Below are 25,485 nucleotides of genomic sequence, written 5' to 3'. Positions count from 1 at the left end.
TGGTGTCTCAGTCCCTTCCGGGGTCTCTGCAGGGTGTCCGGTGTCCCCCTGGCCTCTGTGGACTGGGGCTCCCACAGATCCCTGGAGGGAGGTCGCAATGTGCATCCTTCCTCCTTGGCAGCGCAGGCCGGCAGAGCTCGTCTGCTTTCCTTTGTATCCTGCTTCGGGGCTGAGCATGCCTAGCAGGCACGGAGGGGCGTAGTTTCCTCGGCCTACAATGCACAGCTAACCCCAGCATGGCCTGTGCGGAGGAGATAGATCTCATCACAGGCGTGGAAAACAGCCCAGACTCCCAGTGCTGGAGCCTGACCCGACTCACCAGCGGCTGCTGTGAGATAGGAAGGGGGCACCCACCACTCAGATTTCGGGGAGATTCCCCTCCCTCATATCCACCTCCTCACAAGGAGGAGGGTGTTGGGCTTCTGACCAGGGAGCTCGCCCTGGACCCTGCTAGGGGCTCCATCTCTGGTATCCGTCTGTGGCTAGTAGGTGTGTGATGGATCTGCTGGGAGAGAGGAGGGGCTCTCTCTTTGCCCCTCACCCTGGTGTTTCCTGGGTGCTCTGAGGGGTGTGGGGGTGGGACTCTGTTGACTGTGAGCCACCCAGAGCTTCCATTTGATCGGCTCCTCTCCCCCACGAATAGTGGGGCTGTGTCTGGGGCAGCAGGTTCTGAGTGTGGGACTCTTGCTCTTTCAGGGGCTGGTGACCTTCGAGGAGGTGGCTGTGTATTTCACCAGGGAAGAGGGGGCCCTGCTGGACCCCGCTCAGAGAGCCCTCTACAGAGACGTCATGCAGGAGACCTACGAGAATGTGACCTCGCTGGGTAAGGATTCCTGACCCCTCGGTTCTTAGAAGGGGAAATGCAGAGTTAAGGTTCATGTCACCCCCACAATGTAACCTTAACTCTGCCCTGTTTCAGCATGACCCCGACATGCGAATGACACACACAGACTAGCCCTCTGCCCTGCTCACTACACAACACCCTGGGAACAGAGCACAGGAGAACTACAGCACGGTGTCAGATTTCTCCTGTTTGCTCAGGTAAAATGGGGGGTTGGGTCCCACATAACGAACAGAAGCTTCCAACCCCTGCCCCTCTCTCAAACACTGAGCCTGCTCCACCCAGACCAGCTCCGACTTGCAAAGTGATCCCACTCCCTTACCCTCACCATGAGGTTTCCTTCTGAGTCGTTGCCTTCACTTGCCCCTCACTAAGCCCTGGAGACCACTAGCGTGTATCCCACCAGGGTGCTGGCAATCCTCAGGGCAGGAACTCCCCCTTGTGCACCTTCACTGACACAACCTACAACACTGAGCACTGAAATGGGGCAGGCTCGGTCCCTCAGGGGTCACACGCACCTCTCTGCATACTAGTCACAACTCTGCCAAGCTGCTCCAAGTACTCCCTCCACCGTCCGATTACGGCTACACCTGACCCAGTGCACACAGCCGGAGGGGATGCGGATAAATGCTGGGATTCCCGTCTGGAGAACACAACACCAACAACGGCATGTTCTTAGTCCTTCCTTGTATCTGTTATAGATCCATAGGTTTGTAACGCCAGAAGGGCTGGTTTAGGTTATGTAGTCTGATCTCCTGTACAACTGTGACGGGACCCCCAGGGTGCAGCCTGGGACTGTGGGATCACTTTGCCCCCTGAACTGTCTCCGGCCTGGGTTGTCCCTCCCAAAGCCTCGCCAGTGACCAGCAGCAAACCCCTCCAGGCGCTGTGATCACTCAGCACAACCTGATGTGGAGACCCCACACCCAGCTAGGCTGCATGAACGCTCCCAGAGCCACTCACGAATCACACAGAGACCGGCACCAGCCAAATCCCCGCCCCCGCTCCCAGCCTTGTACCTCGGGAATCTACCGTCTTGCACTGCTCAAGACGAGCAATGCAAATTTATTAATTGGTTCCCCACTTCGTCAGTGGAAAGTGGACACATACCAGCCTTTGCAAAACCTGAGCAGATTTACCATACGCTTCAGGGAAACTCATTGGTAAAGATAAACAGCAAAACAAATCTATTGGCTACAAAAGATAGATTTTTAAGTGACTATAAGTGATAGGCAAAAAGTCAGAGTGGTTACCAAAATAAAATACCATCACGCAGTCTAAACTCTCAACCCTATTAGACAGGGCAACAACTGGATTAAGCAGGTTTTCTCACCCCACTGGATATTGCAGTTCATAGGACACAGGTTTGTCCCTTAAACCTGGGCCAGTCTCCTCTGTTGGCGTCTTCAAACTTCTGAGCGTGTTTGTTGTTTGCAGCATAGGTGGGGGCAGGAGAAAGGCCAGGCAAGTGGCCCCTGTGTTCTGTTTTATACCCTTAGTCCAGGTGCTTGGAGAACACAAGCCCAGGCATGTCTGGGGGCATTGCTGAGTCCCCAGGCAAGGTTCAGCAATTCTCCTGGTGTGGCCTCATGCAGGTGAGCCATTGCATTATAGCTCCCTTGTTGGACAGTGGCTGGTGACTTCTGTTCAGCGCCCACCCGGGTGTTGGTTACCTCCCTTGTCATTGCCTCAGGAAAGCTAGTATCTGGGCACCTCCCAAACCCACAGCGTGTTTTAGTTACAACCACACAACACAATTCTCATAACTTCATATGCACTGAAGAGAGACACATTTAGATAGAGCAGTGGCTTTCAGCAGATCATAACCTTTTTCTTGATACCTCACACGGCCTGCTTTATATGCAATATGCAATTATATATAAATGAGGAATATGGGGGTTGCCGGGCGCTCCCCCAAGGCATGGAAAGTCACAATAACTCGGGCAATAGAATTTCATCCAGTTACGGCTGTCCTGAGCTGAACACCTTGTGTTTGACTAAATCCTATTCAAAAAGGCATCCAGCCTTGACACGAAGACTTCAACAGAGGGAGAATTCTCCAGTTCCCGTGGTCGTTTGCTCACCTTTCCAGCACCTTGACAGAACCGTTCCCAGTGGCTCTTACCAGCTGCAGGGTTGGGAGCACAGTTAAGGATGCATTGCAGGGGTAGTGTGTATGTTAACTTCATTTTCTGCTTTGCAGAGGTTTATGTTTAGCCACCGTCCATATGATGAAAGGCAGGAGACAGCTCTGGGCACCCTTAACTCTGCAGTAAAGTAGTTTCTGGGCATTTGATTTCCTTCATTTTCTGTAGTGGACTTTTTGCCACTCTACCTCTGTCTACACTTGAGCTTTTGCCAGCATAGATAGGTTGGATTTGCAGGGGAAGGGAGCGGGAGGGAAAGTGATTTTTCATCGCCCGAAACAATTGAGCTACCGCAGCAAAACTTTCAAGAGCAGACCGCGTCCGAGGCTGCATGTGGATTTTACAGCACTTCAAAATATTCCCAGCAGGGACGCGATAGACTCACACAAACTGCTGGGCCCTCTGAGTGTCTCCCTGGAGAGTCCAGCCCCTGTTCCGTTGGACGCTCACAGTATTCACAGCTATAGCAGCTTCAGAGTGACCCTTCCCATCAGCGATCCACTTAACCCAGCACTTAGATGTGTTTAGAGTGAAAACAAGGAAATGTTTATCGAATGAAGTCTCGAATTGTAAGTGACGGCAAGCAGAGGTATTGGGGAAAACGACACTCAAGTACAATGAGAGCACGGTTCCTAGGACCCACACTTACGAACGCGATCCTCTCATGTGTTGTAAATGCTTGTGCAAAATGCTTATTGTCTGTTGGTGAGACAAACCATGCTGTCCGCTTGCCGCCAGGGTGTGCCCCTGTACGTCCAAATGTACCTCAACGTGCCATTCATAGACCGGATCCTGCTGCTGCTTTGTGTGTGTGTAAATTCCCTCTCTCGCAGATTTCACAAGCTCTTCATTAGCATCTGGCTCTGTGTACAAATTGGGACACCTCCCCCGTCTGTCTGTCTGAGCCCATCTGTCTCTTGTCTTCGCATTACATTGTCAGCTCTTGGGGGCAGCTTTTTGTTCTGTGTCTGCAGAATCTCCAGCACCGTGGGACTGTTGCGTGTCTGAGTTAATGACTCAAGGTTGTCAGAATAACCGGCTCAGTTGGAATTATTTAATCTAAGATCATCAATCGGAGATAAGTACAGCAGTATACAGCGTACAGACAGAAATAGGTACATTACCACCCTTTGTTGTCAGACTAAGAGCTGGATCTGTGTCGCCCCGGCATCCGGAGGGGACGTGCAGTGTTCGTTCCCCCCAACTAAATTCCCATATCGGTATCCTTATAGAGGGTTTCGGACAAAGGAAACCTCATTGCCAAGAATATTCTCCCAGAACCATATGTTCTGGTGTCGTTTCTGTACATTCTCAGTTTACCTGATTTATGAGTGAAGGCATGATCATTTACAGCCGGGAGAACTAACAGTTCTTCAAGATAACATCTCTCAGTGGGTCCTTCTTACCCCACAATCATCCTTCCCTGTTGATTTCCCCAACAGGAAATATCTGCTGTTACGTTCATCCCTTATTAGTTTCCCAAGTCTATATGTGCTTATGCCAGCATTATGGATATGTGTTAAAGAGAGGGTTTCCAAGCTTATCTGCAGTTGTATAGACATGGAAGGTGTGCAAGACTGTTAAAATATAGAATAATAGAGAACATTCCTGAACCGGGTCACTTACCGGTCAAGGGTCGGTGTTCTGGGCCTTAGAATTCAGAGAGACTCTTTGTTGAACTAAAAGTATTAATATTTAATAACCGGTACCAACAGGATCCTGGTCAACGGCTGAGAATATGAGCATTACAGTAATACAAATAATAAATAACAATAATTGGCAGGTCCAAGCAGTGGGGGAGAGAGCAGGGGAGTGGCCAGTCGGTGGTAGGCTGGTGGGGGGTAGGTTTGGGGTAAAGAGTTCCTGTGAGCTGGGACGTCTGGGGGCAGTGGGGGGCTGGAAGATCTGGGAAGGAGTGGAGTTAGCATGCCGAGGAGTTGGAGGGGGGGAGTAGCGGGTAGGTGGGGGCTGGGTAGTGTTTGCTCCAGGAAATGGGGGAAACTAGCAATGGGAGGGAGGGAAGAGGAGCTCTTGGGAGTCAGAAGCAAAGAAGACTTGGGGCAGTGGAAAGGTGAGTTGGAAAACGATTGGGCAGTGGGAAATTTGGGGGAGCCTGTAGTGAGGAAGGCAGTGGCAATGGGAGGGGAGGAAAAAACACAAGGAGCAGGTGCTCCGGGGGCAGTGGGATGAGAGCAGAGTGGTTGAGAGCAGTGGGATGAAGGGGAGTGGGTGTCAAAATCAGGGAGCAGGCTAGTGCAGCCTGTCCCCTTCCTGGTCTGTCTCATAAGAGCGGCCAGACTGGGTCAGACCAAAGGTCCATCCAGCCCCGTGTTCTGTCTTCCAACAGTGGCCAATGCCAGGTGCCCAGAGGGAAAGAACAGAACAGGGAATAATCAAGTGATCCGTCCTCTCTCTCCCGTTCCCAGCTTCTGGCAAACAGAGGCTAGAGACACCATCCCTGTCCATCCTGGCTAATAGCCATTGATGGACCGATCCTCCATGAATTTATCTAGTTCTTTTTCGAACCCTGTTATAGTCTTGATCTTCACAACCTCCTCTGGCAAGGAGTTCCACAGGTTGACTCTGCGTTGTGTGAAGAAATACTTCCTTTTGTTTGTTTCCCAGAAGCTGGGAATGGGCGACAGGGGATGGATCACTGGGCGATTCCCTGTTCTGTTCATTCCCTCTGGGGCACCTGGCCCTGGCCGCTGCCGGAAGATAGGACCCTGGGCTAGCTGGACCATTGGTCTGACCCAGTCTGGCCGCTCTTACATTCTTATGTAGATAGCTAACTCTAGTTCAAGTAATAAGTGGTACCATTTGTCTCTCTTGATTAGCAAAGAATCCTTATTATTCCTCTGAATGGTTCAGGGAAAAGTAGCCATTGCAGAGCACATGATTTGGGGAAAATTCAGATGTTGCTATTTCTTACCAAGTGTATCCAAGGCTGCTGGAAGCCAGAATCTGCCGGGGTGTAAGAAGCAGGCGGCTGGAGTCAGAGCTGCTGGTCCAGGGTTATTTATCTCACAGACATTCAGTGCGTCCTTGAATGCTGGCTGGGAACATCCAGACAAGGGAGCTCCAGCAGCAGAACACTGAAAGTCACCCAGGATTACAGATGACACAACTCCTCACTGCTCTGGATTGCACCCCAGAGTGTGACAATGGCCTAGGTTGGTAGTGACATGACTTGAGACCTGGAGAGTCCTGCTCCCCCATCACCATCTGCAATAGCCACAATCTCTCTTCTCTGCAGGCTCCTTGGATCTTGGACTCCATCGTTCCTGAAGTCACCTGGCCTGATTCTTATTTTTCACATTCTGCTTTTCCAGACTAATTAGAATATGTTGCTCCTGAATTATAGAATCTAATTTCCCAGCATTCTCCACACCCGGAGATTTTTATGCTCCTTCCCATTACACCTGACTCACTAGGTTCCCTAATTCTGCAATATGTGCTTTCCTGACATCTAACAGTGCTGAGGTCCTGGTGTCACTGTGCCTCCGTGGGTCCCCGCTGAGAACACCAGATTCAGGACAAACTGCTGAGAAATAGGGCAGACTCCACCCCAAACCGGTGGTTATTCTACCATTGGATGTACCAAGGCAGTAGCAAAAGCAAACGTCTGTCTCCCCACACAGTCGTCAAAAAGGCAATCTCCTTAAGCATTGCAGCGTCTACTTCGCCACCCAGACACTCGACCTTATGAGTGGTGGATATTGACAACCCATGTCATCAAAGGGTTCTTCTGATCTCAGAAGATCAGCCACACAGCCAGCTCAATCTATAACTCAGATCTTACCCAAGAATCACGTTGTTGCCAGTCTTTTAATAGCGAACATCTAAAGGTTTATTTATAAGAGAAAAGAAAAAGTTAAAAGGTTAAGGAAATCACACACACACACACACACACACACATATATATATATTTGCAAAGGTCTTGTATCAGGTTTGAAGCAGAGATGGAATAAACTGCTAGTTAGCAAAAGTCGTCTCTGGAAATTACCCAAACAGCCTGCGGGTCATCAGTCCTTGTTTAAGGCTTCCTTGTTAGCAATCCAGCCCCAAGAAATGAAACAGGAAAAGAAGACAAAATCCACAGTCTTTTATACCCTCTCGTGTGTGGACGGAATTCTACTGTCCCAGACAAAGCCCTCCGTCTAAGTCTGTAGAAAATGACAGGGACAAGATGGAGTCCAGGGTCACCTGAGCAAGTCACATGCTCTTAAAATACTCGCTAACTGACAGGGGCAAACCACCGGTCACTTGGAGGCTAATCACAGAACGGTAGGACTGGAAGGGACCTCGAGAGGTCGTCTAGTCCAGTCCCCTGCACTCATGGCAGGACTAAGTATTATCTAGACCATCCCTGGCAGGTGTTTGTCCAGCCTGCTCTTAAAAATCCCCAACGATGGAGATTCCACAAACGTCCTGGGAAATTTACTCCAGGGCTTAACCACCCTGACAGGTAGGAAATTTTTCCTAACGTCCAACCTAAACCGCCCTTCCTGCAATTTAAGCCCATTGCTTCTTGTCCTATCCTCAGTAGTTAAGAAGAACAATTTTTTTCCCTCCTCTTTGTAACATAAGAACGGCCATACTGGGTCAGATCAAAGGTCCATCTAGCCCAGTGTCCTGTGCCAGGTGCCCCAGAGGGAATGAACAGAACAGGGAATCATCAAGTGATCTGTCCTCTCTCTCCCATTCCCAGCTTTTGGCAAACAGAGGCTAGGGAAACCATCCCTGCCCATCCTGGCTAATAGCCATTGATGGACCTGACCTCCATGAACTTATCTAGTTCATTTTTGAACCCTGTTATATTCTTGGACTTCACACCATCCTCTGGCAAGAAATTCCACAGGTCGACTGTGCGTCGTTTGAAGAAATACTCCCTTTTCTTTGTTTTAAACCTGCTGCCTGTTAATTTCGTTGGATGACCCCTAGTTCTTGTGTTATGAGAAGTAGCAAACAACACTTCCTTATCTACTTTTTCTAGACCAGTCATGATTTTATAAACCTCTCTCATATCCCCCCTTTGTCGTCTCTTTTCCAAGCTGAAAAGTCCCAGCCTTCTTAATTGCTCCTCATTCGGAAGCCGTTCCAGACCCCTCATCATTTTTGTTGCCCTTTTCTGAACTTTTTCTAATTCCAATATATCTTTTTTAAGATGGGGCAATCAGAACGGCACGCAATATTCAAGGGTGTGGGCGTACCATGGATTTATATTGAGGCAATACGATATTTTCTGTCTTATTATCTAATGACCTTTTATGTACTTGAAAACTATTATGTCCCTGCTCAGTCTTCTCTTCTCCAGACTAAACAAACCCGTTTTTTTCAATCTGCCCTCATAGGTCATGTGTTCTAGGCCATTAATCATTTTTATTGTTCTTTACTGGACGTTTTACAATTTGTCTACATCTTTCCCGAAATGTGGCCCCAGAACTGGAAACAATACTCCAGTTGAGGCCTAATCAGAGCGGAGTACAGCCGACAAGCTAATACATCCCAGAATGATGTTTGCTTTTTTTGTAACAGCGTTACACTGTTCACTCATATTTATCTTGTGATCCGCTATGACCCCCAGACCCCTTTCCGCAGTACTCCTTCCTAGGCAGTCATTTCCCATTGTGTATGTGTGCAACTGATTGTTCCTTCCTAAGTGGAGTACTTGCATTTGTCCTTCTTGAATTTCATCCTGTTTACTTCAGACCATTTCTCCAGTCTGTCCAGATCATTTTGAATTTTAATCCTATCCCCGAAAGAGCTCGCAACACCTCCCAGCTCTGTATCATCTGCAAACTTTATAAGTGTCCTTTCTATGCCATTATCTAAATCATTGATGAAGATATTGAACAGAACTGGACCCAGAACTGATCCCTGCCGGACCCCACTCATTATGCCCTTCCACCTGGAATGTGAACCACGGATAACTACTCTCTGGGAACAATTTCCCAACCAGTTATGCATCCATCTTATAGTAGCCCCATCTAGGTTGTATTTCTCGAATTTTTTTGTGAGACAATATCAAAAGCCTTACTAAAGTCAAGATATACCACATCTACCACTTTCCCACTAGCCACAAGGCTTGTTACCCTGTCAAAGAAAGCTATCAGGTCGATTTTAACATGATTTGTTCTTGACGAATCCATGCTGACTGTTACTTATCACCCTTATAGGTGTTTGCAAATTGATGGCTTAATTATTTGCTCCGTTATCTTTCCAGGTACAGAAGTTAAGCTGACTGGTCTGTAACTCCCCGGGCTGTCCTTATTTCCCTTTTTATAGATGGGCACTAGATTTGCCCTTTTCCAGTTCTCTGGAATCTCTCCTGTTTTCCATGACTTTTCAAAGATAATCGCTAATGGCTCAGATACCTCCTCAGTCAGCTCCTTGAGTGTTCCAGGATGCATTTCATCAGGTCCTGGTGACTTGAAGACATCTAACTTGTCTAAGTAATTTTTAATTTGTTCTTTCCCTATTTCAGCCTCTGATCCTCCCTCATTTTCACTGGCATTCACTATGTTAGACGTCCAGTCGCTACTAACCTTTTTGGTGGAAACTGAAACAAAAAAGTCATTTAGCACTTCCATTTCCACATTTTTTGTTGTTATTTCCCCCCCTCATTGCGTAATGGGCCTACCCTGTCCTGGGTCTTCCTCTTGCTTCTAATGTATTTGTAGAATGTTTTCTTGTTACCCTTTATGTCTCTAGCTAGTTTAATCTTGTTTTGTGCCTTGGCCTTTCTAATTTTGTCCCTACATACTTGTGTTATTTATTTATATTAATCCGTTGTCATTTGACCTAGTTTCCACTTTTTGTAGGATCCTCTTTTGGATTTCAGATCATTGAAGATCTCCTGGTTAAGCCAGGGTGGTCTCTTGCCAGACTTCCTGTGTTTCCTATGCAGTGAGATAGCTTGCTCTTGTGCCCTGAATAATGTCTCGTTGAAAAACTGCCAATTGTCTTAAATTGCTTTTCCCCTTAGACTTGCTTCCCATGGGATCTTACCTACCAACTCCCTGAGTTTGCGAACATCTGCCTTCTTGAAATCCATAGTCTTTATTTTGCTGTTTTCCCTCCTACCATTCCTTAGAATCATGACCTCTATCATTTCGTGATCACTTTCACCCAAGCTGCCTTCCACTTCCAAATTCTCCACCAGTTCCCCCCTATTTGTCAAAATCCAATCTAGAACAGCCTCCCCCCAGTAGCTTCCTCCACCTTCTGAAATAAAAAATTGTCTCCAATACATTCCAAGAATTTACTGGCTAATTTGTGCCCTGCTGTGTTATTTTCCCAACAGACATCTGGGGAGTTGAAGTCCCCCGTTACCACCAAAGCTGTGCTGTGGATGATTTTGTTAGTTGTTTAAAAATGTGTCTGCTGTTAGAGTCATCGGGGTCAAATGAGTTTCTTCTATGGTCCATTCTGAGAGTTAAATGTTCTTTGATGGGCCATCAACACGAAGCTATCTGGCTTCCTCCTTTCCCAGCCAAGCATCTTTGTGGGTCTGTGCATGCTGTTTCCAGTGCAATAAAAGCGAAGTTTTTGAACGGTAACTCATCTTTATTTGTTTTCTACACATTGGGATAGTGGGCACGTCCAGTACATAAGCCGACATTTTAATCATTGGCTTCCTGGAATGTAAGGCCCCAAATCTCAGCATTACTTCCCAGGAAAATGACATGTAAAGTAACATTGAAGCACCTCTGACAGAGAGATACATTACTAGTTCTCATTTTCAAAGTGTTGCCTCAAAGCCTCCCTGACTTGAATTCCTCCCCTCTGGGCTCCTCTGACAGCCCTGGTATCTCGCCGCTCAAAATCAGCGGCCAAGCGGTCTGCCTCAGCACTTCACCCACGAGCAAACCTTTCACCTTTAGCTTCACAAAGGTTATGCAACGTGCAATCACAGAGCTATGATCATGGGAATATTATCCTCATTAATGTCTAACCTGTCATAAAGGCATCGCTAGCGTGCCTTCAATCTGCCAAAGGCACATTCAACTGTCATCCAGCACCACCTCAGCCTGTTGCTGAACCGCTCCTAGGTGTCCCGTGTAAGGTTACATGAGCCATGGCTGTAAGGCATACGCTGGGTCTCCCAGGATCACTATAGGCATTTCCACATCGCCCACTGTGATCTTCTGGTCTGGAAAGAAAGTCCGTGCTTGCAGCTTTCTGTACAGGCCGGTGTTCCTGAAGATGCGTGCGTCATGCATCTTCCCAGACCACCCTGCATTGATGTCAGTGAAACGCCCATGGTGATCCACAAGCTCCTGCAACACCATGGAGAAGGACTCCTTCCTATTGATGTACTCCATCACAAGGTGGTCTGCTGCCTAATTTGGAATGTGTGTGCCATCTATCACCCCTCCACAGTTAGGGAAACCCATTTCTGCAAAGCTGTCCACTATTTCACGCACATTTCCCATAGTCACGGACACAGTCCTTCATAGCAGGATATGATTAATTGCCCTGCACACTTGCATTAATGCAGCCCCAACGATCTACTTCTCGACTCCAAATTGATTCATGACCGATCGGTAGCAGTTTGGCGTCACCAGCTTCCACACAGCGATTGCCACACGCTGCTCTATCGATAGGGCAGCTCTCATTCTGGTATCCTTGTGCTGCAGGTCTGGGGCCAGCTCCGCACCCGGTTCCAGGAAGGTGGCTTTCCGCATCTGAAAGTTCTCTAGCCACTGCTCTTCATCCCACACCTGCACGACGATACGATCCCACCACTCAGTGCTTGTTTCCCGAGCCCAAAAGTGACGGTCTACCCTCTGCAGCTGTTCTGTGAATGCCAAAAGCAATCTAAAGTTGCTCCTATCCATATCATGAAGCATGTCGGGCACCCAAGAGTCTTCTTCAGGGGGGAACTTGACGATTAACCGCACTGCCATCCGCAATGTCTTCGTGACAGTTAACAGAGCATGGGAGAGCAGGGCGGGATCCATCCCTTCTCACAAAGATGCCGGGGTGCACAGCAAAGAAGGGCCATTGAAAAATGCCGCAAAAGAAAGCCAGAAGCCCGTGGGACAGAAGGCAATGCATCGAGCCAGGTCCCAAGATGCGCCACGATCTGCCCTGCCTTCCCGCAACACGTAGCGACAGAAGGTTTCGAGTTGGACGGTGGGATAGGTACCCACAGTGCATTGCTCACACTGTTGATGATGGTGCCCCAACCATGGACGCGTGCTGCCGACAGAGGAAGCAAGTGTCAGCATGAGATTCTGGGGGGTTTTTTATGTTGACTTTTGGGTGTCAACATCACTATTGTCGACAAAAAATTGGTAGTGTAGACAGGGCCAGAGAGAATCTCTCCTGTTTTCCCCTCCTCTTTTTATAATTCAGTCCTATGTGCTAAAAACGTCTTCAGTTCTCAGCTGAGTCATGGAGATGGGCTGTGGATGTGAGCTTCAAGCCATCCCTGTGATGGAATGTAAATTTCTTGTTCACACCTTCCCCTCCCCCCCCCCCGCTGGAGAATGACTATTTGACCAGGGGCCAGCCTTGCTGTCTGTGGGTGTTCCCCAGGATTGAAATGTATTTTCACTAACATCCTACAGTAAAATCTCATAACTGTACATACACAGTATTGCTACACATTTTAACAGGACGATAATGTTTGCTGATTATGCATTTCCAAATGATACCTGGCAAGGCGTACTTTGTACAAAATAGATCATAATTTTGTAGAAGAGTGAACATAGGGGTACAGACTGTCACACAGTGTCTATCTGCGTGTTCACAGCAGATACATCCCTCATTAGCAGAGTGTTCTGCACCTTTGAGGACCTGGGGACCTGGATCTGGACTTTATTGGTTACTAAGGACTGGGGCTTAATTAAAAAAAAAAAATTAATGACAACATCTTAGGAATTCACCTGATCTCATTTGTTTTCTTTCATCTGAGCAGGGTTTCCCGTTTTCAGACCTGATGTGATCTCCCAGCTGGAACAAGGGGCAGAGCCGTGGGTCCCAGACCTCCAGGGTTCAGAGGAAAGGGAGATCCTGAGAGATCCCTGCACAGGTGAGGAAACATGAAACCTAGTCAGAGTCTGAAAGTGCCTGAAGGAAACATCTGGGATCCTCTACAAAGACCTTGGGAGCTCTCTGAGTTCAGGATTGTCCCCAGCAAGCGTCATATCCCCAGGGAAGATATAGCTCATGGCTTCCTACAGATTCTAACTGACACCTGTCAGTAGCTTCTTCTCTTCCCACTGAGAATTTAGATGGGATGTGAAGGCAGAATTGATTCCCTTTGGGGGAATTCAGTTCCTGGTTTTTATTTGACCTCTCTCCAGCACTTATTTTGGTTTGGTCTTCCCCTTCCCATCCCTGTTTGAGGTTTCTCTCTCTGTCCCAGCAGGTGCTGGGATGGTGAGTGAGAATGAGGAGCAGAATTCTCAGCAGGAAGATGCTGAGCAAGTGGAATCACAGGGAGCATTATCGCAAAGATCGAAAGGGAATGTGTCCAGGAGTCGTGAGCAGGGAACAGCCTGTGAGATTCAGCACAGACCAGAGAGAGAGCAGGGAAACCAGCCAGATGAGAAATTGAGTACATTTATTTACTGTCAGGGAACACACAAGGACCTTAAAGAAACCACAGCCCAGCAAAAAATCCTCAGGGGAACGAAAAAAAATACATGCACTGAGTGTGGGAAAAACTTTCGGGACTGCTCATCCCTTACTAAACATCAGAGAACACACAGAGCAGAGAGACCTTTTGAATGCTGTGAGTGCGGGAAAACCTTCATTTGGCATTCGCACCTTATTACGCATCAGAGAATCCACACAGGTGCGAAACGCTATGAATACCGTGAGGGTGGGAAAGCCTTCAATCCGAACTCAAACCTTATGGCACATCACAGAATCCACACAGGTGAGAAACTTTATGAGTGCAGTGAGTGTGGGAAAAACTTCACTCAGAGCTCAGACCTTACTACACATCAGAGAATCCATACGGGAGAAAGACCCTATGAATGCCGTGAGTGTAGGAAAAGTTTCATTCGACGGTCACACCTGATTACGCATAAGAGAATCCACACCGGGGAGAGGCCCTATGAGTGCGGTGAGTGCGGGAAAACCTTCACTGCCAGCTCAAACCTTATTCAGCATCAGAGGATCCACACCGGGGAGAGGCCCTATGAATGCAGTGAGTGTGGGAAAAGTTTCACTCAGAGCTCAGATCTTACTACACACCAGAGAATTCACACAGGGGAGAGGCCCTATGTATGCTGTGAGTGCGGGAAAAGCTTCATTCGACGGTCACACCTGATTACGCATCAGAGAATCCACACAGGGGAGAAACCCTATGAATGCTGCGAGTGCGGGAAAACCTTCACTGCCAGCTCAAACCTTATTCAGCATCAGCGAATCCACACCGGGGAGAGGCCCTACCAGTGTTGTGAGTGCGGGAAAAGCTTCGCTCAGAGCTCAGAACTTACTACACATCAGAGAATGCACAAGGGAGAGCGACCCTACGAATGCTGTGAGTGCGGGACAAACTTCACTGACCGCTCCGCCTTTCTCAATCATCAGAGAATCCACACGGGAGAGAGACCCTACGTATGCTTTGAGTGCGGGAAAACCTTCACTCGGAGCTCAAACCTCATTACACATCAGAGGATCCACACAGGGGAGAAACCCTACGAATGCGGCGAGTGCGGGAAAAGATTCACTCACAGCTCAAACCTTATAACGCACCAGAGAATCCACACGGCAGAAAGGCTCTACCAATGTGAGTGCGGGAAAAGCTTCACTGAGAGCTCAACCCTTCTTAAGCATCGGAGAATCCACGCAGGAGACAAACCCTATGAATGCGGCGAGTGCGGGAAAACCTTCCCTCGGCGCTCAGCCTTTATGTCTCATCAGAGAATCTGCAAGGGAGAGAAACACCATAAAAACCTCTAGGGCTATCTAGCCATTTTTTTTTCTTTTGCTAATTCCCACGTAGTAACCTGTAAGGCTGTTTGAACCGTTGGCATCAGTGTTATCCCGCAGCTTGTCCAGACGAGTTGCCCATTTTGACCTTTTGCCATTCATCCTGGGTTGAGGTGAACCTTGCTCTCCACTCCATTGTCCCACGAGTAATGGGAGTGCGTCCCTCCTCCCAGGAACCAGGGAGCATCACATTTAGACGGTTCCACCTATGGCAAAGGTCCTGTTAGAGTCTCCAATGATACAGGTTGCTCTGGGTTGTACTGAGGAGCAGTTATTTTTGGACAGTTTTTATTTTCATTTAAAATATATTTAAATATTGCGAAAAGCAGGAGCTGCGGGGGGGAAGTGTCATTTCAGCCTCTGTGACACTGGAAGGAGATGGGGAGATTCCCTCCTTCGCCATCACTCCAGAACGGTTACCTCCTGTTTGAGCCATGCAGAGTTTATCTTCTTCATATTCTAGCTCTCCACTTCTCAAAGTGCCGTCTGATGCAGTGTTCCCAGCTGTCTGCGCTTGGAGATGACGCTTTGACTTCTTTAATCCTAAATCGCTATGGCTGGAGATGAAAGTGTCAAAGACCTGGAAGGGGACTTCAAATGGTTCCCAAAGACAGTGGGACATTTGGGGTTTAAATTCCAGTTTCCATCTATTGGCAAAGCCACTTCTGGCAAGGGGGCTGTTCCTCCCCTCCCCCCACCCCCATTGTGAGGATGCTAAAACTTTTGTATATAACGTCACTCAAAAACAAGACAGTGCTGAGTGAAGCAGGTTTGAATGGATCAGAGGAGAATGTCATGGGAGAATCTTGTCTTGATTCTGAGTTATTAGGTGTAACCTGCTCTGGATTTTCCCTTGACACTTTCGTTGTCATGTAGTCTATCTCTCTGTGACATGGGTTTCTATCTCTCCTGAAGAATGTTTAGTCGCCCAATGGGATATTAGTTTAGTTTGACAGGATGTAGCTCAAATTTACCAGAGACTTTGAGACAAATGATGATTTGCTAAAGTCATTACTTCTCACTTCAGCGTTGCTTTTTCCCCACCTCTCCCTGATGACGTGGAGAAAGTTCAAGTGCAGTTCTGTCAACAGGAGAGAACTCTCCCATTTACTGGACGTGCTAACAAAGAAACAGCCGTGATTTGAACTCTCCACTCGGAAATGGTGAACAACAGCAGACTGAACAGAAGGACGTGCATCTGATCACAGTGTAGTCCCATTGTTTGTTTGTTTAAGTCAATATTGTCTCAGATGATCTGGGGAGAGAATTCCACACTAAGTGACTTGGAACCAGGCAAAATGCCCATGTATTCGGTACCCAGAGCATTTGTAACCCAGGCTCTACAGAAGATTTTTCCTATGATATGGGAAATGCTGCCCTTCACAATACAGTGTGTGGAAGAAATAGAAATGGGGGGTTTTGTTGAATTTATCCTTTGTAGGAGCCACAAATGTGTATAAAATGAAACAAGTGTTAAAAATGGAATCGCTGCAGAAAAATAGCCGTTTTTGAATAGAAATGTCACCTCTGGTAACTTACAGAGATTCTGATCCAGGCCTGTATCTAGTTCCTAGTCTAGACGGTGCCACCTAATTAAAGAATATTGGGGCATGTTTGGGGAAGCCGTTCCGCACTAACATTGTTGATTTTTTTGCGTGGTTTGGTAGATTCTACTTCAGAGACGTGTAAATGTGCCATAATCCAGGCCAATGATTTAGAAAAAAGTGGGTTAGAAATAGTACACCCCCAGTTCTTGGTTTTCACCCCAATAAAAGGAAACTATGATAATCAACAGCCCAAGGAAAATCGTTTGTAGAACACCACTCCCTAGTTCTGTGTCACTGGTTACAGTCCCAAAGGATCCCATGGTTAGATGGAGCACGATCATCCTTCACTGTTTGGCTCCAAAGTTGAATGAGGCAGAGAAAGAGAGAGAGTTCTTTAGAGGACATTCCTTCCCCGTGGATCCCAAACTGGCTGCCTGAGTGGGTAACGAGGACTTTCACGCAGTGGAAATAACGGTAACCAGTGAGGGAATGCATGTGTCAGGCTCCAATTTCAGACTGCAGGATACACACATGTTGGGTCCTGATTCTCTGTTTTTGTCTCTTAGGGCTTGTCTACACTTACAATGCTGCATCTGCAGTGCTGTAAGGAAGAAGCTCTGAGAGCTCTCACATCCGCTCAGTTAATCCACCTCCCCAGGAGGTGGGAGCTATGTCAGCAAGAGACGCTTTCCTGCCAACACGGTGTGGCCTATATGGGGCGTTAGGTCAGTATAACTAAATTGTTCAGGGGTGTGGATTTTTCACACCCCGAAGCAATGCAGTTATACCAGTATAGGACTGCAGCGTAGACCAGATTTTGGTTTTGCTCTTGTGTTGTGTGCGTTTGCAACCTTTCTCCTCTACGCCCTCCTACTTTGAAAGATTAAAAAGTGTGAAAATACAAGGAAGGTGTTTTTTCTCATGATGCAAACATTCCCCCAGAGGAGACCCCTTGGCACCAACACCCACCGCAGAAGATCTGGAGATCTGCGAACTCCCATGAGTGGGACCACAACTTGACTCAAAGGTTCACTTAGTGACTGTCCTAATTAAAGGAAAACTAAGACGTAGGGCAAGTTTTTGTGATCTTTGAATATGTTACCTGATTATAGAGAGTTGTGTATTATTGTTATAGGGTCACCAATTGATCTGACCAGAAGAGAAGTCCCTTATCCCGGAATCAGGCTACCTGTGTTAACCAGGTGTGACAACCTTAATTATATTGGAAAACTGGAAGTTGTCCTGTGTTTTGTTTGCTAGTAATGCGGAAAACAGTGGCTAATCCTGAAAAGTTTATTTGATGTAATATACTCCCTTTTGCATCAGGATTTCTGATAGAAAACCTCACTTCAATGGTTAGGGTGGGAGAACGTGTGTGAGAAATACTGCAGAACCAAATATTGGCCCAGTACAGATTTTCATTTTTTGTATTTCAAGCAGAACTTATTTTGATGAGCTTCAAAATCAATTTCTATTAAAAGGAAAACGACTCGAGGAGACAAGGTGGATAACTTTTTGCCCAGTTAGACTGTAAGGGTCACTGAGTTCCTCCCTTCTCTTATTTGCCAAGGAAAGACAGGACATCTGTCAGAGGATGTCTCCATTTATTTTTAAGCAGCGTGAGGGATGCATCATGCAGGTTTTCTGTTACATATTTTTGCTACCCGTTCTTGTTATGGGTGCTGACACCCCCTTTTGAGGAGGGTAACTGGTAGCACATGGCCATTTAACCCTCAGGCCTTAGAGAGACTGAGCCCCTCTGGGAAAGAAGTCATGACATCAATTCCAACCTTGATTCGTCTCCCTATATGTGAGAAAGCTACTAGCATGGAGGGCTGGGCCAGCTGTCCGCTTGCCTGGTTCCTCAGCTGTAGCTAGTGTGACTCCCACTAGGCCCCGATGAAGGGATGAAAAACAGGGGAGGGACTGGGGGAAATGCGGTGTCTTTCCCTGTCTCTGTTGGAAATCAGGGAGAGAAAGGGGGCCATAAAGTCCCTTCAGATTTTGCCTCTTCTCTCTAATACTAATAATAAAATTCTCCCCCAGTTTTGCCCCTGTCCCCCCTAACTAAAATGTGTATAAAATCCATGTAGCTTCCCCCCTTTTCTCTCAAACTATCTACCTTTTCTCGCTTCCCCTTCTCTGGGTTTGCCCCATTTCTCTCCCCAGTTCTCAAAATGTCCATTTCAAACCATCTCTGATGTGGGGGGATTCCCCCACCCATTTGATATGCAGCGATTGTGGGGAATTGTCCTGAATCATTCCCCCAAATGGGCAGGGGGTTAGTGGGGGCTGTTTGGGGGAGTCCTGAGACACAGCTGCTTCTGGGGTGGAGACGGGGTGGCCCTTCTCTGCCAGCAACAGGGCATGGAAGGGGCCAGGGATTTCCCCTTACCCCTGAATTTCCCCATCACCGGTCATAGACTCATAGAATATCAGGGTTGGAAGGGACCTCAGGAGGTCGTCTAGTCCAACCCCCTGCTCAAAGCAGGACCAATCCCCAATTTTCAGCCCAGATCCCTAAATGGCCCCCTCAAGGATTGAACTTACAACCCTGGGTTTAGCAGGCCAATGCGCAAACCACTGAGCTATCCCTCCCCGCCCCTTGCGTGTGATCCATAGATGGGAACCCCTCTCCAGGAGCCTAGTGGCTTCCCTGCTTGACTCCAGGTGTGAGGGGCTCTCAATCTTCCTTGTTGGCATCATGCCACTTGAATTAACGAATGGAATAAATTCAGTATTAATTGGGCCACAGACAGCAGGAGAATCCCTCTTTAGCCCAGCGCACAGGCGCTCCCCTGAAAGGCAGGACACCCCTGTTCCACTGTTAACTCTCGCCCCCAGGATGAGTGCCTTGCCCCGGACGAACCGCAACGAGCGGCCTCGCCCTCCTCCCTGTCCCATTTGGGTGACCTCTGGGCATCGAGCACTCGTAGATTCTGTTGCTCCTGAATTATCGGGGCTAATTCCCTTGCCTTGTCCCTAGGGCTGGGGGATTTTGACACTCCCTCCCACTGCACCTGCCTCATTAGATTCTCTGATTTCCCACAAGGTGCTTTCCTGCCATCTAATCCCCCCTGAGATACTGCTGACCCCCTTACCATGCATTACTAGGCTGAATCCCACTTGCTCACGCTCCCTGACCCCTGGCTTCCCTTGGATTGTCTCATTTTCACTGGTCCCTTCTGTCAGTAAGATGGTGACCCAGGGAAGTTCCCCCTCTGGTTGGAGTCGCTACATTCTGGGACAGAGAGGTGGTTTAGGTGTCCCTTGGACGATGAGATGCAGATAATTAAATATGGAGCACCAGAGGAGCTGTCCCCAGGATTTCCCTGCTTAGAAATGAGCTTGAATACAGCCTGGCCCACCTCCACAAAGATGCGTCAGAACTGGAAAAAGAACAGCGAAGGGCAACAAATGTGATTAGGGGTACGGAAAACGCCTGCGCGAGGGGAGAGTAAAAGAACCGGAAATGGTCACCTCAGAAGGGAGACAACTGAGGGGGGCATATGATCGAGATCTATAAAACCATGAGTCATGTGGAGAAAATGAATGAGGGAGTGTTATTTACCCCCCTTTGCACTCACAAGGGCTAGGGGTCACCCGAAGCATCTCCAGGGCTATGAGGAAAGGGAGATGCTGAGAAGGGCATGGGCAGGTAAGAAATTAGTTAAACCCCCTTCCAAAAAATCTCAGGGCCTGCAGGAAACAGCCGGGACCCTGGGAGCTCTCGGAGTTCAGGGTTGTCCCCCTCAGAGGTGCTATCCATATGGCTCATGGCTTCCCATCCATCCTCACTGACACCTGGCAGCAGCTCCCTCTCTGACTTCCTTTCCCCCTGAGTTTTCAGATGGGAGGTGGAAGCAGAATTGGTCCCCTCCTCTCTTCCCCTCTGGGGCACAGTTTGGTGGGTTCAAGTCCTGTTGTTTTTTCTCCCATCTCTCCAACCATTTAATCTGGTTTCTTCCCAACTTGCCAAGGTTTCCTTTCTCCTCGGCACAGGGAGCAACCCTCCTCCCCGCATCCCAGCAGCCGAGACGGGAGGATGAGCAAGAACGAGTGGGGGACGCCTCAGCCGCGAAAAGCCGAGCCAGAAGAACCACATGGGAGATTGGCAGGAAGATATAAAGGGAAGGTTTCCCAGAATCGTGAGCAGGGGAAAGCCTACGAGAGGCAGTCAGGGAAGAAAGAAGGTGAACCCATTAATGCCAGGCTGAGTTTGCCCCATGCCAGAAGCTGCACTCCCACCCAGCCACTTCAACCAGACCTGTGGGGCCCATCTCAGTACCCTCCCTGGCCTGGCCTGGCCAGGCTCTGCGCACAGTCCCCCTGGCATCCGCCTGCCCGCACTGACCTTGCTGCTTGTCTTATATAGGGCCCTCTGGCCCCGGATTGGTCGCTCCATCACCCCTTCTGATTGGCCACGCCTCTGCAGTCACTCTAGGCTGCCCGGAGGACTTCTCGCTGCTCTTTTCTGGGGCAGGGTGATGCAGGGCCATGGAGCCTTCAGCAAGGGGCCTCCGGACCTAGTCCCTCCTGCCCCACCCCTCCCCACTGTCCGAGAGACATCCAGCCCCATAACCCCTCCTTTTCCCTTTTTAAAGTGGTGCTGATGTGGAGGTCAGGAGAGGTGGGAAGAGGCTCCCCCCAGTGACCAGCCTCTGGCTCTGTGGGGAAGTGGTTTCATTAGATGCTACCATCAGAGGTCTCTGGTTATTGCTATGGGGTTGAGGTGCAGGATCTCTGTTCTGTTAGGTCCTTGTACTGCACACAACACCATGGTACGTGAAATTGTATCAGCCTGATTGAATACCTTTCACTCTCCTTTCAGTTTCACGTTGTTCTTGGTTGTCTTGTCCTCTCCCCTGCGGGAGAAGCTTGTGCACCGGAGCGGCTCGTTTTGGTAGGGCTGTCTGCTTGTGACGCTTTCTGGTGGTGGTTCCAAATAGACTCCTTGGTACATATTTGCCGTTAGAGGAGACAACATTTAGAAAATAAATGCACCTTGCCTTCAGAGTGGAAGGTGGTGAGGTGTGAGATGGTCCTTAGTTCCTAGGAGAGTCCATTCCAGAGTCTCAGAGAAAGCTCTGTCTCCCGCACAGATGAGCTGGGTTAAAAAAAAAAAAAAGATAATTTCATGGAGGAGGAGTCCATCAATGGCTATTAACCAAGATGGTCAGCGATACAACCCCCTGCTCCAGAGGTCCCTAAACCTCTGGCTGCCAGAAGCTGGGACTGGATGACAAGGGATGGGTCACTCGATGATCGCCCTGTTCTGTTCATTCCCTCTGAAGCACCTGGCACCGGCTGCTGTCAGAAGACCCAATCTGGCCGTTCTTATGAGCTTTACCCTTCTTGTAGAGAGCTCCGTTGTGCCAGGTGGTAAAGGCCCGATCATTATCCGCTAGGATTGTTACCCTGGAATTTGACAGCCCTGCGTATACCCTGGACGTGACAGCCCGGCCGTCAGCGATTTTGTGGCTGAAACCCTAATACCACCTAGGTAGGAATGATCTTAGGCCTTCGTGAGACAAGGTCAGACAGCGGCAGGCTTGCAGTCTGTTAACCAGAATGGGAGGATGGGACAGAAAGTTATGGAAGTGAACACAGCGACCTGGGTTTGAAGTGCCCCTGACGTATTGTTGTTATGGCTAGAAATACTAGAAGTGTTTTGAGATAACGAGCAGTTGGTTGAAATTAGGAGAATTGGTGACCCAGTAGAGGAGTCTATAGGTTATGTGCTTTGTTAGAGTTTGCCATAAAAGATTAGGTGAAAGTAAGCGCCTTGGAGAAGTCCGAGGGAGCTTTTCTTAGGGCAAGGAGCTGGCATCTAAACCCCGCATCAGCTGGATGGAAAGAGGGCCCCTGGAAGCCCGGCTGGTGATCACTCAAAACCATCTCAGACTGTGGTTAACTTTATCTGGGTTGTCCTAAACCTACTGCGTGCATGTGTGTGTGCGTTTAATATCTAATAAATAGTAGTTTTAGAGAAGAGCACGCTTGCTTGTATCAATCTTTTATCAGACGGAAGCCCCATGTTCCCATTGATTTATTCCTGACGCTGCCTGCAGAGAAACAGCCAGATCTGTGCTGACCTTCATTAAAGCTCCCTCTAAGCCCTGCCAAGGTGGGGACGGTCGCCAGCTAGGACTAGCCCCAGACGCTGCTGACAGGAACTCCTGATCAGAGAGTCCAGGTGATTGAGAGAGACCTCAGGGAAAGCGCTGAGGACAGGCAGGAAATTGACTGCACAGTGAGCCCTTCCTCCTCCCCCATCTCTGCTCCTCGTGTATCTGGGAGAACACCCAGAGCTGCGGTCATCATTAAGATTAAGGCCAAAAGGGATGATTCCATCAGCGAATCTGACCGGCTTCACCCAGGCCCTTAAATTTCTCCCACTGACCCTGTATGGGGTCCAATAACTTGTTGCGGATAAAACTTATTTTCCTGACTGGCATCCAGCCTTTCTGGCCCTGCCAGAGCTGGTTTTGTGATGGGGAGAAAGAGCCTCCAAGAATGGGGTGGTGACCAATTTTTGCATCTTGAGGGCGGAAGGAAACAGGAGCGAGAGAGAGACTGAAGAGGACTGGTGTGGAGAAAGTAAATCAGGAAGTGTTATTTACTCCTTCTCATAACACAAGAACTAGGGGTCACCAAATGAAATGAATAGGCAGCAGGTTTAAAACAAACCAAAGGAAGTATTTCTTCCCCCAACACCCTGTCAACCTGTGGAACTCCTTGCCAGGGGCTGTTGTGAAGGCCAAAAATATAACTGGGTTCAAAGAAGAATTAGATAAACTAGTGGAGCATACGTTTATCAATGGCTATTAGCCAAGATGGTCAGGGATACAACCCCATGCTCTGGGTGTCCCTAAACCTCCAATTTCCAGAAGCTGGGACTGGATAGCAGGGGATGGATCACTAGGAATTCCCTGTTTTGTTCATTCCCTCTGAAGCACCTGGCTCTGGACACAGTCGGCAGACAGGACACTGGACTAGATAGACCATGGGTCTGACGCTGTATGGCCGTTCTAATGTTCTTATTCAATTCCCTCTGTCGCTGACTTCTGCCAGTTCTTCCTCAGTCTTCTTCACTTTCTCTTTCCTCCCTCAAGTATCTAGTTCAATATTTGCTTATATGTATCCCATCTTCCCTGCAGTGCACCTGTCCCAGCTACCTGCCCCACCTTCTTGGCTCCCAGTAGGAGTGGGAGGTGGGGGGCCAAACAACTTAGTGTTAAGAGCCAGACTAATGTCTGCGTGTGATTGTCTAACAGGGCTGCTTGAGATTGTGGGGGACAGAGCTCGGAAGCCCTGGGGCTCACTTCTGGTTTATGTCTTATGTTAGTTACTAAGAATCTCATGCTTCAGGGTTTCAGATGGCCCCGTGCAGGGGTCAGGAAGGGATTTTTTCCCCCCAGTGTATTCCGGGTGGTCTTTTTATCTCCTTTCGCTGGCCCTGGCTGGAGATGGGACAGTGGGCCGGGGGGGCGCTGAGGGCTCTGAGAAGGATCCGGGAGTTGTGGTGGATCACTGGAGATGATAGTACTGCTCTACTCAGCGCGGGTTCGGTCTCAGCCGGAGCACCGTGTCCAGCTTCGGTCACCCATGTATAGAAAGGATGTGGGGGAAGTGGAAAGGATCCAGAGGTGAGTGACAAAGGTGATCAAAGGGGTGGAATGCAAGCCCGATGGGCAAAGGCCGAAGGGGTTCGGTACATTTAGGTTGGAAAAGAGGAGATTAAGGGTGGATGTGATAGCGGTCTTCAAATACTTGAAAGGCTGCTGTAAAAGAGATGTAGAAAAGTTGTTCTCTCTTGCCACCGAGGGCAGGACAAGAGGCGACGGGTTCAAACGACAGCTCAGCAGATAACGGTGAGGACAGCAGGACAGCTGAACAGACTCCTCGGGAGGCCCCGGGAGCTCCTTCACCGGAGGTTTACAGAAGGAGGCTGGACAGCATCTGTCTTGGCTGGCTTGGACACAACAAATCCTGCGCCTTGGCAGGGGGTTAGACTAGATGAGCCTTGCGGTCCCTTCTAGCCCTATGGTTCTGTGACGCTGATCCTCTGTTTGACCAGATGTTGTGAATCCTTCCAAAAGCGGCGTTTGCTTTTCCTCAGCTTGCACGAATACCTCCAGTGCCGACACCTTCAGATGTCCCCACACTCCCCCGAGAGCAAAGCTCTTCGACTGGTTAGGTTTCTTTGCCAGTCACCTGCCCCTTTGCACCTGTTGTCCAGATTCCGTCCTTCACCATCTTGGTTTTCCCAGCATTTACTTGCAATCTAATTTTTGATTGCCCTGGTTGACCATTTTGTTCCATGTCAAACTTAGTAAAGCAACGTCCTCAGCAAAGTCAAAGTTTCAGAGGAGCAGCCGTGTTAGTCCGTATCCGCAAAAAGAAAAGGAGGACTTGTGGCACCTTAGAGACTAACCAATTTGTTTGAGCATAAGCTTTCATGAGCTTTATTAGTCTCTAAAGTCAAAGTTGTGTAACTCGTCTGCGCCAACCCATCGGACACGGTCCATAATGCCTTCTGCTGCTGGCTTCGTCAGCCACTCTCTAGCGAATGGAAAGAGGATTGGTGATGAGACACACCCCTCATCTCACCCCTCTCACAATATGGAGCCATGCACCAAAGCCTGCATCCAATCCCACTGCTCATCTCAGAGTTACGAACGCCTGAGTTACGAACTGGCCGGTCACCACACACCTCGTTTGGAACTGGAAGTCCACAATCAGGCAGCAGCAGCGAGCAAAAAAGAAAAAAAGCAAATACAGTACTGTGCCGTGTTAAACATAAACTACTGAAAAAGTAAGGGGGAAAAGCAGTAATTTTCTTCTCCACCGTCAAGTTACAAAGCTGTATTAAGTCAATGTCCCGCTGTAAACTTTTGAAAGAACCACCCTAGCGTTTAGTTCAGAGTTACGAACATTTCAGAGTTACAAACAACCTCCCTTCCGGAGGTGTTCGTAGCTCTGAGGTTCTGCT

At 48.6% G+C, this 25,485-nt stretch overlaps 1 protein-coding gene across 3 annotated transcripts in view; it reads left to right on the top strand.

Moving 5' to 3' along the window:
- The window catches only part of LOC140904230 (uncharacterized), a 36,997-nt gene that overhangs the window by 2,815 nt on the left and 8,697 nt on the right, over window positions 1-25,485 (top strand). Inside the window, exons 2-4 of one of the 3 annotated variants that reach the window (XM_078850931.1) lie at window positions 697-823; window positions 12,917-13,030; window positions 13,367-14,848. In XM_078850931.1, the coding sequence (XP_078707057.1) occupies window positions 790-823; window positions 12,917-13,030; window positions 13,367-14,848 (1,630 nt within the window). In that variant the 5' untranslated portion in view covers window positions 697-789. Of the gene's footprint in view, window positions 1-696; window positions 824-12,916; window positions 13,031-13,366; window positions 17,597-25,485 lie in introns of those variants that run through there. The other 2 variants (XM_078850930.1, XM_078850929.1) reach the window with 2 other exon arrangements.

The sequence above is a fragment of the Lepidochelys kempii genome, chromosome 28 (assembly GCF_965140285.1).
Source record: "Lepidochelys kempii isolate rLepKem1 chromosome 28, rLepKem1.hap1, whole genome shotgun sequence".
NCBI lineage: Eukaryota > Metazoa > Chordata > Testudines > Cheloniidae > Lepidochelys > Lepidochelys kempii.
The sequence above is the reverse complement of the archived record's forward strand: the minus strand, read 5'-3'. Positions and strand labels throughout refer to the sequence as shown.